Consider the following 12,243-nt stretch of genomic DNA (forward strand, 5'->3'; position numbering starts at 1 on the left):
AGTACTATGTTGAATAGCAGTGGTGATAATGGACATCCCTGCCATGTTCCTAACCTTAGCAGAAAAGCTTTCAGTTTTTCTCCATTGAGAATGATATTTGCGGTGGGTTTTTCATAGATGGCTTTGATAATATTGAGGTATGTGCCCTCTATCCCTACACTTTGAAGAGTTTTGATCAGGAAGGGATGCTGTACTTTGTCAAATGCTTTCTCAGCATCTATTGAGAGTATCATATGGTTCTTGTTCTTTCTTTTATTAATGTGTTGTATCACATTGATTGATTTGCGGATGTTAAACCAACCTTACTGTCCTGGAATAAGTCCCACTTGGTCGTGGTGAATAATCCTTTTAATGGACTGTTGAATCCTATTGGTTAGTATTTTGGTGAGAATTTTTGCATATGTGTTCATCAAGGATATTGGTCTGTAGTTCTCTTTTTTGATGGGATCCTTGTCTGGTTTTGGGATCAAGGTGATGCTGGCCTCATAAAATGAGTTTGGAAGTTTTCCTTCCATTTCTATTTTTTGGAACAGTTTCAGGAGAATAGGAATTAGTTCTTCTTTAAATGTTTGGTAGAATTCCCCCGGGAAGCCATCTGGCCCTGGGCTTTTGTTTGTTTGGAGATTTTTGATGACTGTTTCAATCTCCTTACTGCTTATGGGTCTGTTCAGGCTTTCTATTTCTTCCTGGTTCAGTTGTGGTAGTTTATATGTCTCTAGGAATGCATCCATTTCTTCCAGATTGTCAAATTTGTTCGCGTAGAATTGCTCATAGTATGTTCTTATAATTGTCTGTATTTCTTTGGTGTTCGTTGTGATCTCTCCTCTTTCATTCATGATTTTATTTATTTGGATCCTTTCTCTTTTCTTTTTGATAAGTCTGGCCAGGGGTTTATCAATCTTATTAATTCTTTCAAAGAACCAGATCCTAGTTTCGTTGATTTGTTCTATTGTTTTTTTGGTTTCTATGTCATTGATTTCTGCTCTGATCTTTGTGATGTCTCTTCTCCTGCTGGGTTTAGGGTTTCTTTCTTGTTCTTTCTCCAGCTCCTTTAGGTGTAGGGTTAGGTTGTGTGCTTGAGACCTTTCTTGTTTCTTGAGAAAGGCTTGTACCGCTATATATTTTCCTCTCAGGACTGCCTTTGTTGTGTCCCACAGATTTTGAACCATTGTGTTTTCATTATCATTTGTTTCCATGAATTTTTTCAATTTTTCTTCAATTTCCTGGTTGACCCATTCATTCTTTAGAAGGATGCTGTTTAGTCTCCATGTATTTGGGGTCTTTCCAAATTTCCTCTTGTGATTGAGTTCTAGCTTCAGAGCATTGTGGTCTGAAAATATGCAGGGAATGATCCCAATCTTTTGATACCGGTTGAGACCTGATTTAGGACTGAGGATGTGATCTATTCTGGAGAATGTTCCATGTGCACTAGAGAAGAATGTGTATTCTGTTGCTTTGGGATGACATGGTCTGAATATATCTGTGGTGTCCATCTGGTCCAGTGTGTCATTTAAGGCCTTGATTTCCTTGTTGATCTTTTGCTTGGATGATCTGTCCATTTCAGTGAGGGGAGTGTTAAAATCCCCTACTATTATTGTATTCTTGTGGATGTGTTTCTTTGATATTGTTATTAATTGGTTTATATAGTTGGCTGCTCCCACGTTAGGGTCATAGATATTTAAAATTGTTAGATCTTCTTGTTGAACAGATCCTTTGAGTATAATATAGTGTCCTTCCTCATCTCTTATTATAGCCTTTGGCTTAAAATCTAATTGATCTGACATAAGGATTGCCACTCCTGCTTTCTTCTGATGTCCATTAGCATGGTAAATGCTTTTCCACTTTAAATCTGGAGGTGTCTTCAGGTCTAAAATGAGTTTCTTGTAGGTATCATATAGATGGGTTTTGTTTTTTTGTCCATTCTGATACCCTGTGTCTTTTGATTGGGGCATTTAGCCCATTAACATTCAGGATAACTATTGAGAGATATGAATTTAGTGCCATTGTATTGCCCGTAAGGTGACTGCTATTGTATATTGTCTCTGTTCCTTTCTGATCTACTACTTTTAGGGTCTCTCTTTGCTTAGAGGACCGCTTTCAATATTTCCTGTAGAGCTGGTTTGGTGTTTGTAAATTCTTTCAGTTTTTGTTTGTCCTGGAAACTTTTAATTTCTCCTTCTATTTTCAATGATAGCCTAGCTGGATATAGTATTCTTTTTTTGTTTTTTTTTTTAAGATTTTTGTTTATTTATTTGACAGAGATCACAAGTAGGCAGAGAGGCAGGCAGAGAGAGAGAGAGAGAGAGTGAGAGAGGAGGAAGCAGGCTCCCCGCTGAGCAGAGAGCCCGATGTGCGGCTAGATCCCAGGACTCTGGGATCATGACCCGAGCCAAAGGCAGAGGCTTTAGCCCACTGAGCCACCCAGGCGCCCCTGGATATAGTATTCTTGGCTGCATGTTTTTCTCGTTTAGTGCTCTGAATATATCATACCAGCTCTTTCTGGCCTGCCAGGTCTCTGTGGATAAGTCTGCTGCCAATCGAATATTTTTACCATTGTATGTTACAGACTTCTTTTCCCAGGCTACTTTCAGGATTTTCTCTTTGTCACTAAGACTTGTAAATTTTACTATTAGGTGATGGGGTGTGGACCTATTCTTATTGATTTTGGGGGGGGGGTTCTCTGGACCTCTTGGATTTTGATGCTTGTTCCCCTTGCCATATTGGGGAAATTCTCTCCAATAATTTTCTCCAATATACCTTCTGCTCCCCTCTCTTTCTTCTTCTTCTGGAATCCCAATTATTCTAATGTTGTTTTGTCTTATGGTGTCGCTTACCTCTCGAATCTCCCCTCGTGGTCCAGTAGCTGTTTGTCCCTCTTCTGCTCAGCTTCTTTATTCTCTGCCATTTGGTCTTCTATATCGCTAATTCTTTCTTCTGCCTCATTTATCCTAGCCGTCAGAGACTCCATTTTTTATTGCACCTCATTAATAGCTTTTTTGATTTCAACTTGGTTCGATTTTAGTTCTTTTATTTCCCCAGGAAGGGCTTTTATATCTCCCGAGAGGGTTTCTCTAATATCTTCTATGCCTTTTTCGAGCCTGGCTAGAACCTTGAGAGTCGTCATTCTGAACTCTAGATCTGACATATTACCAATGTCTGTATTGATTAGGTTCCCAGCCTTTGGTACTGCCTCTTGTTCTTTTTTTTGTGGTGAATTTTTCCACCTTGTCATTTTGTCCAGATAAGAGTATATGAAGGAGCAAGTAAAATACTAAAAGGATGGCAACAACCCCAGGAAAATATGCTTTAACCAAATCAGAAGAGAACCCAAATCGTGAGGGGGGAGATAGGGGATAAAAAGAGGTTCAGAAAGAAAAAAAAATAATAATTAAAAAAAACCGAATAAAGAAAAAATATAAAAAAGGAAATTATCTAATATATATTTTAGATAAACTAGTTAAAGAACATTAAAAAAGAAATGGGTAAAAGTTTAAAAAAATTTAGCAGAAGAAGAGAAAAAAATTGACAAAGAAAAAGAAAAAAGAATTAAATTAACTGCAAGGCTAAAGAATCATGGGGAGAAAGCCTTGAGTTCCGTGCTTTGCTTTCTCCTTCTCTGGAATTCCGATGCTCTCCTTGGTATTGAAACTGCACTCCTTGGTAGGTGAACTTGGTCCTGGCTGGGTTTCTTGTTGATCTTCTGGGGGAGGGGCCTGTTGTAGTGATTCTCAAGTGTCTTTCCCCAGGCGGAGTTGCACCAACCTTACCAGGGGCCAGGCTGAGTAATCCGCTCGGGTTTGCTTTCGGGAGCTTTTGTTCCCTGAGCGCTTTCTGTAGAGTTCTGGAGGTCGGGAATGAAGATGGCCTCCTCCCAGTCTCCGGCCCGGAGGAGCTGAGAGCCCAGGGCCCCACTCCTCAGTGCGCCCTCAGAGAACAGCGCCCAATTATTCCTGTCACTCTGGCCTCTGGCTGGGCTCCAAGCTGACCGAGCCTGCGACCGGTTCAAGGTAACGCCGAGCTGAGAGCTCACTCCTCAGCTCTGTCTCTGTAGCCGGCTTCCCTGTTCTTATACCGGTAAGCTCTGCGACACTCAGACACCCCCGATCCTTCTGTACCCTGCGGGACCTGAGGCCACGCTGCCCCCACATGGGCTTCACCCCGGTTTAGCCTCTGGAGCGATGTCCCTCAGCGGAACAGACTTTTAAAAGTCCTGATTTTGTGCTCCGTTGCTCCGCCGCTTGCCGGGAGCCGGCCCCTCCCCCCACGGTCTATCTTCCCGTCGCTTTGGATTCACTTCTCCGCCAGTCCTACCTTGCAGAAAGTGGTTGATTTTCTGTTTCTAGAATTACTGTTCATCTTCTCTTCGATCTCCCGTTGGATTTGTAGGTGTTTACAATCTTTAGATAAGCTATCTAGCTGATCTCCTGCTACCTGAAGTAGTCTCAGCCTGCTACTTCTCCTCCATCTTGACTCTGGATGAGAATTTTTTTTACACTTAATTTCTCTTGTTATAACTCTTCTGTGATAAGGACAGTTTCTTTCTGTTCTACCTTCTGTGAAATAAAGAACATTAGTAGGTGTTTCTCTGGCACTTTGTAGGTTTAATAAATAATACTTGTTGGCTTAATAATTCTGACTATCGTACCCATGCATATATATAAGGATTTGTTTTATTTGGGATATGTATGAATTTTTTTTAGAGATCATTTTTTGAACAAAGGAGTGAATGAGCACTGAACAAACAAACAGTAACTTTTATGTCTTACAGGTGCACAGACCAGGTTTACATTTGAGCTGCCAAATCACAGATTACGTTTTACTTCAAAAGTTTCTGCCACAGATATGTCAACCATTCCTCCTTCTGCCAGTCTCAACCTTCCTCCTGTTACTATGTCAGGGAAATACATAATGGAAGAACATGATAGTTATTCAGATCAGGTGTGGAGTATTGATGAACTACCTTCTAAACAAGGGTACTATTTACAGGGAAATTATCTACGTTGTGTGGCAGAAGTAAGTACTTTTTAATTCCCTTATGCTTTGTCATTTAGGAGTCTTGAAGCTTTAGGTCTAACTTTCAAGACAGATCATTAAATCATTTATTCTTATAGAATTTTATACCAAATCTGGGGTATGTGTATGTACACATGTGTGTATATTTCTGTCTATAGTTTCATGTAAATATGCTTTTTTTATTAGTCATCTTTGAATTTGTATTTCTTACATTAGGTTTCATATCTTTCTCCTTAATACTTTATGCTTCATTTGGTTATAAAAAAGCTAATAGCACTTATATGCATTGACTTGAATAATACTTCAATCAATCCTGAGGCATATTTGTTCCTATTTTGTAAGTGAAAAAACTTGAGGCTTCAGGAGGTTACATGATTCTTCAGGAAGACACAATCTTTTTTTCATATTTATTAACAATCTAAAGGTCATACAAATAATATAATTACAGTTAAATTCAGACTAATTTCTTTACTAAGGGAAGTTGAAAACCAGCATATGTGATTCAATCATTATTTTTCACTTTATATTGTTACAACTGTCATAAGTTTAAAAAACCGTCTGATACATATTTTTTACTTGATTTGTGGCAAGCAAGTCATCTGTTATTATGTTAATTTAATACAGCAGAATTAAAGCTGAAAGGAATTAAATAACTTTCCCTAAATCTTTCAACAGTCAAATGAGCAATGTAGAATTCTTACATAGTGTGGGTCTCAGCTTTCTTTGTCAGTTTGTCAGAAATAATTGCAACTTTATCAAAAAGCAGTTTTCTAACTATTTCTTTTGTAAGTTTTATTCTCTAGAATGTGAAGCATCTGTGAGAATGCTGTTTGAGTTCTTTGCTAGAAATATTAGAGCTATGGGAGATATTCAAGTTTGGTTTACCTTCTTTAGACTCTGCTTAACCTGCCACCTCTCTAAAGGTTAGGATTTCTTTATGTGAAAAATGAGTGTACAAAAAAAACAGTGTATAAAATTCTAGAAGTCAGGTATTTATTTAAAAGGTAGGTTATAAAGCATATTTCGTTTGTGCTTTCTATTCTGAAAAAGAAGTGCTCCAAACTCTAGCAATACTATTCTTAATGCCTCATTTGACAGAAAATAAAACAAGTCTGATGCAGTATGTTGCATAATTCCTTACTAATATTGGCTATTAGTGAGGTATAAAGTTTGTAATTGGGGAAGAACACAATCCCAGATTTGCTAAGAATGCATTTAAATACAAACTCTTGAAAGAATCTAAAGTTGCATTCCTCAGACAGTTGCCTGTTTCACCGTGGCTTAAAATAAATACACATGAAAATCATCTTAGCCCATTCTGTACTACTCTATACAAAATAAAAAGTGACTGGTGCAACTTAGACTTTATGTGACTTCTCATTTAAGTAAAGACTACTAAATCTATTTTGCTTTCTTAATTTTTTTTTAGCCTGAATATATGTGGTGTATTAAAGTACACAATCACAGTGAGATATACTTGTCTTTTTAAAAATTTTTAAAATTTCTTTTCAGTGTACCAGAATTCATTGTTTATGCACCACACCCAGTGTTCTATACAATACGTGCCCTCCATAATGCCCACCACCACGCGCACCCAAACTCCCATCCCCCACCCCTTCAAAATCCTCATTGTTTTTCAGAGTCCATAGTCTCTCATGGTTTGTCTCCCCCTCCAGTTTCCCCCAACTCCCATCGCCTCTCTATCTCTCCCCATGTCGTCTGTGTTATTTCTTATGCTCCACAAATAAGTGAAACCATATGATAATTGACTCTCTCTACTTGACTTATTTCACTCAGCATAATCTCTTCCAGTCCCGTCTATGTTGATACAAAAGTTGGGTATTCATCCTTTGTGATGGAGGCATAATACTCCATAGTGTATATGGACCACATCTTCCTTATCCATTCGTCCATTGAAGGGCATCTTGGTTCTTTCCACAGTTTGGCGACTGTGGCCATTGCTGCTAACAAAGTGGCAAGTCTGAAGCATTTGTCTTACTCATAAGGGTGTTTCAACTTATCTTTACTATAATACTCAGCTTCAATTCTTCCCAGAAATCTTACATTTTATACTATAGAGATATATCAAAGCTGGTTGAATATATCTGATTTGCTATTTCATGCAAATATTAGCCTCATGAGAACCATGATTTTGTTGTTTTTATTCACAGCTATGTCCTTAACATCTAATGATGTACAAAGTAGATGGTCAATAAATATTTGAATGTGCAAATAAATTTACTTTCATGTGTAATGATAATTGTCCATGGTTCTACCACTAACTATAATAGTAGTCATTGAAAATAAAAAGTACTCTAGACAAAATTTCAGTTTTGAGATTAGCAGGTTACATAAAGTATAAATTTCATTTACTCTCGAAAGGTAGAAAAAAGATACTTTATTAGCTCCTGTTATTAAAAAAAAATTAAGGAATGGCCCATAATAATGTCAGACCAGTAAATATTGGACGATCTGAATATTTTTTAACCTTATTTTCAAATAATATATCAATAATTCATTGTTTTTCTTCAGAGTTTGGGATGACCTATGTGAACAAAAGAGGTATTTACAACAAATACAGTGAGTATTGTTAATCTAATATTCTGATTTTGCTTGGCAGGTTGGTTCCTTTGAACATAATCTCACAACTGATCTTCTAAACCACTTGGTATTTGTACAGAAAGTGTTCATGAAGGAAGTTAATGAAGTAATACAGAAAGTTTCTGGTAAGATAATCTGGTACTTTGTAATAGAGAATATATAGCAAATTTTTATTCTTAATGGGTCCATGATGTTTCATTTATCTGTGGTATGAATATTGATCCTATCATTTAGATATAGTTGTTGAGTAACTCCCTAAAACTCTGCATTCCTTTTCTGGCTTTTCCACCTATAGATTCTTTTGCTTATTACTTTTGTCATTGTATAATATATAATTTACGATTTATAAATTTCACAAAGTTCCCTTATGCTTCTTCCCCACCCCACAAAAAGAGCTAACAGTGTATGTCTATTAACCAAACTATTATTACTCATTTGGGAGGAAGATTTAGATCAATGTAAGATTTTAACTTTATACCATATGATGACTCTGCTTGTTACCCAGTAAATCATCTGTGGCAACCCTTATATTTTTACTATGCATCAAGAGTAGATTACAAATGAGCATCTTAATAATAGTTTTACATTTAAAGAGGAAATATATGTTTGATTTTAAAAAGATTCATAAGATAAAGTATTCATATACTTTACTATACATATACATATAAGTATATCATATTCATAGGATAAAGTTTTAAAAGGTATTAGAATGGAAAATAAGTTGACTGCATAAGAATTCTTGAGGCTAAATATTGCCAGTATGGACATAATCATGTTAAAATAATAGTGAAGCCATATCTATAAATTGCTGTCAAGAGGAGATTCCTCCATGTTGATGCATAAATTCATTCATTTAACAGATTTATTAAGTATTTGGGTATTCAATTATAATTTTAATGAGTTCTATGAATCACAAGAACAGGGTGCTCTGTCTGTGCCAGAGGAGAAGCTAATCTAGTTGAAGAAATCAGAAAAGACTCTACAGAGGAAGTCCTATTCCTAAACCTCATAAGTCTTTTTGGCAAGAAAGGAGAGGTAGAGAAGATGCAGGTAGAGCTTAAGGACAAGTATTCAATAAGGCCCCAAAGGGGGACAAAACTCATTGCAGTAGGGAATTGTGTAGTACCCATGTGGACAACAGATTTTCCTGATTCTCATGGGCTGGTTCTGATTTTATCTGAAGTCAGGGAACTACTAAATGATTATATTGAAGAGGCACAGTAGAGCTATAGAATTTCACAAGTTAAGTTTTAAAAAATCAGCTCAATTGGTAGCCTTGGAATTTTTCTGAAAATAGTTGAATACAAACCAGTAAGAAAGGAAAAAAAAAAAAAAGCAAAGTTCTTTCTGCCACTGAAGGTGCCCCTGTTTGGGGAATATACAGAAGTTTTGATGTGGCCCATTTACCTGGTTAAAATCGCATTAGAACATTGAGATATGGAAGTTAAGAATATTTTAAGCTCGTTAATTTGTATGAGTTCTAAAGAATATTTTCAAGTCTGTTATTACTGAATATGTATAATGAAAAAACATATAAAAATATATAGACTCTTTTTTTTTTTTTTAATAAATAGACTCTTAAAGTAACTTTGAATCTTTGATGGTTAAAAAGCTAGCATTGTAGAGTTCTAGTATCAGACTGGCACTGTGAGTTGCCCTTAAGGTAGTTTTGATGAAAGAGAAAGAAAAGCTTTTCTTTTCTTTTCTTTTCTTTTCTTTTCTTTTATTTCTTTTCAGTGTTCCAAAATTCATTGTTTATGCACCACACCTAGTGCTCCATGCAATACGTGCCCTCCATAAGGAAAGGCTTTTCTTCAAGTTCGAATTGCAGTCAGTGAGAAATTGCAAGTATATTCCTAGGTCTATGAAGAATGAGCTGGAAAGGAAAACTAGAAATTAATGTTCTAACCATGAATGTTTACTAATCACTGTGAAGAATTCAGATACCAAAGTCATTCAGTAACTAGGTCTAATTCCTGAACCATTCCTTCCTGACAATAGAGTGAACTCTAGGAAAAGAGCTGAAAGTAAGTCATTTATCATCTAGCTGGCCCCAGGACCTTATGGAGCAGAGATTTTACAAAACCAGAGAGTGCTATTGAAAGGGAATACTTTTAACCCTTGTAGCCAAGTTTCTTAGATTTCTAATCTCTGTATTGCTTCCCTACTTTCCCATAATCTTCATAGTTATTGCCTTATTTCTTTTATTTCTTACACTTTTTCCTTATGCTTGTTTTTAATATTAAATTTGAGAAATGAGAAATAGTCATTTATAGCAATCATTAAGTTTGTTAGTAAAATTCTCTTTTTGAGGAATCAGTTCTTAAAATTTTACTGTCCACAGACTCCCTGGGTTTTAGAAAGATGTAGGTAAGCATTGACCTAGTAAACAGAAGAGATTTAGTTTTGAATATGGACAGCCATCTTAGAAACATATAAGGAGGTTACCTTCTGAGAATTGGGCCAATTATATATTTAATTTAAAATGAGGTAAAAAAAAATGTGGAGTTAATGTGACTAATAGTGTCTCTGATATTTCTGTAAGCTAAAATTATGGTGCAGTATATTTTGTAAGAGGCAGAACTCTTTTAAATTTTAAGAAAAAAAATTTTCTGTGACTACGTAAAAGATACTCAAGGCAGTGATAGGATCAACAAAACAAATAGGCTTTTTTTAAAAATTAACTTTTTAGGGCAATTTTTGTTCCACAGCAAATTGAGGGAAATTACAGAAATTCCCGGATATCTCCTGCCTCCAGTCATGTATAGCCTCCCCCATTATCAACGTTCCCCGCCAGACTGGCACATGAGTTACAACTGATGGATCTGCATCAGCACACCATTATCACCCAAAGTCCATCGTTTACATTAGGGTTCACTCTTGGTGTTGTACACTTTGTAGCTTTAGACAAATGAATAATGACATGTATCTACCATTATAGTATCCTACAGAGTAGTTTCACTGCCCTAAAACTTCTTAGTGCTCCACCTATTTATCCCTCCCTTGGTCGCTTCCACATTTTGGCAATTATGAATAAAGTTGCTACAAACATCTGTATGCAAGTTTTTGTGTGGACATAAATTTTCAGCTCCTTTGGATTGCAACCAAGGAGTATGATTGCTGGATCATATGGTAAGAATATGTTTAATTTAATAGGAAACTACCAAAAGTCATCCAAAGTGGCTATACTGTTTTGCATTCTCACCAAGAATGAATGAGGGATATTGCTGCTTCATCTCCTTATCAGCATTTGGTGTTTCAGCATTCCAAATTTTGGCTATTCTAATGGATTTGTAGTGGTATCTTAGTATTGTTTTAATTTTCATTTTCTGATGATATGATGATGCTCTGTAAAGGATCTTTTCTTGTGCTTATTTACCATCTGTGTATCTTCTTTGGTGAAATGTCTATTAAGGTCTTTGGCCCATCTTTTTTTTTTTTGAAGATTTTATTCATTTATCTGACAGAGATCACAAGCAGGCAGAGAGGCAGGCAGAGAGAGAGGGGGAAGCAGGCTCCCTGCTGAGCAGAGATCCTGAAGGTTATTTATGTTTTCTCCTATGTTATTTTATAGGACTTTTATTGTATTACATTTTACATTTAGGTCTGTGATCCATTTTGAGTTAATTTTTGTGAAAGGTATAAGGTCTATGTCTAGATTTATTTTTTTTGCATGTCAATATCCAGTTATCCCAGCATCGTCTACTGAAAAGACTGACTTTCCTTCATTGTATTGCCTTTTCTTTTTTGTCAAAGATCAGTTCACTGTATGGGTCTGTTTCTGGGCTTTTCATTTTGTTCCAGTGTTGTATTATTTGTTTGCTCTTTTACCAACCCCACACTCCCTTGTTTACTGTAGTCTTGAAGTCAGAAAGTGTCAGTGCTCTAGCTTTGTTCTCCTTGGCTATTCTGGGTCTTTTTTCTTTCCATACATACTTTAGAATCAATTTGTTGATATCCACAAAAATAGCTTGCTAGATTTTTATTGGAATCACATTGAATTTAAAACTGAAATTGGGAAGAACTGACATCTTGACAATATTGAGTTTTCTTGTCTATGAACATGAAATACCTCTCCATTTATTTTGTTCTTCTTTGATACTTTTCCTCAGAATTTTAGTTTTCCTCATGTAGATCTTATACATATATTGTTAATTTGTACCTGATTAACTTAATTTTTGTGATGTTAATATAAGTGGCATTGTGTTTTTAACTTCAAATTCTACTCTTCATTATACAGTACACAGGAAAGTGATTGACCTGTAACCTTGTAATCCTATAGCCTTGCAATAATCCCTTATTGGTTCCAGCAGTTTTGTTTTTTTTTTTTTTGTCAGTTTTGTCAGATTTTCCACATATATAATCTTGTCATTTGTGAACAACAAAGACAATTTTCTCCTTCCCAATCTCTGTATCTTTTCTTTCCTTTTCTTGTATTATTGCATTAGCTAGGACTTTACGTATGATGTTGAACAGAAATGGTAAGAGGAGTCATCCTTGCCTTATACTTTATCTAAGCCTAGGGAAGTTTCAGGCTTTTCACAATTGAGCATATCATTTTAACTGTAGACCTTTGTAGATATTTTCAAATTAAGGAAATTTTCCTCCTTTTTTTTTTTTTTTTTTGAA

The 12,243-nt window shown here is 35.9% G+C and overlaps 1 protein-coding gene across 6 annotated transcripts in view; it reads left to right on the top strand.

Annotated features, from left to right (window-relative positions):
* The window catches only part of BLTP1 (bridge-like lipid transfer protein family member 1), a 217,164-nt gene that overhangs the window by 138,075 nt on the left and 66,846 nt on the right, over window positions 1-12,243 (top strand). For all 6 annotated transcript variants that reach the window (XM_047718360.1, XM_047718361.1, XM_047718357.1 and 3 more), the window contains 2 exons: window positions 4,769-5,013; window positions 7,634-7,739. In XM_047718360.1, coding sequence (XP_047574316.1) covers window positions 4,769-5,013; window positions 7,634-7,739 — 351 coding nt within the window. The remainder of the gene's footprint in view (window positions 1-4,768; window positions 5,014-7,633; window positions 7,740-12,243) is intronic.

The sequence above is a fragment of the Lutra lutra genome, chromosome 2 (assembly GCF_902655055.1).
Source record: "Lutra lutra chromosome 2, mLutLut1.2, whole genome shotgun sequence".
Taxonomy (NCBI): Eukaryota; Metazoa; Chordata; class Mammalia; order Carnivora; family Mustelidae; genus Lutra; species Lutra lutra.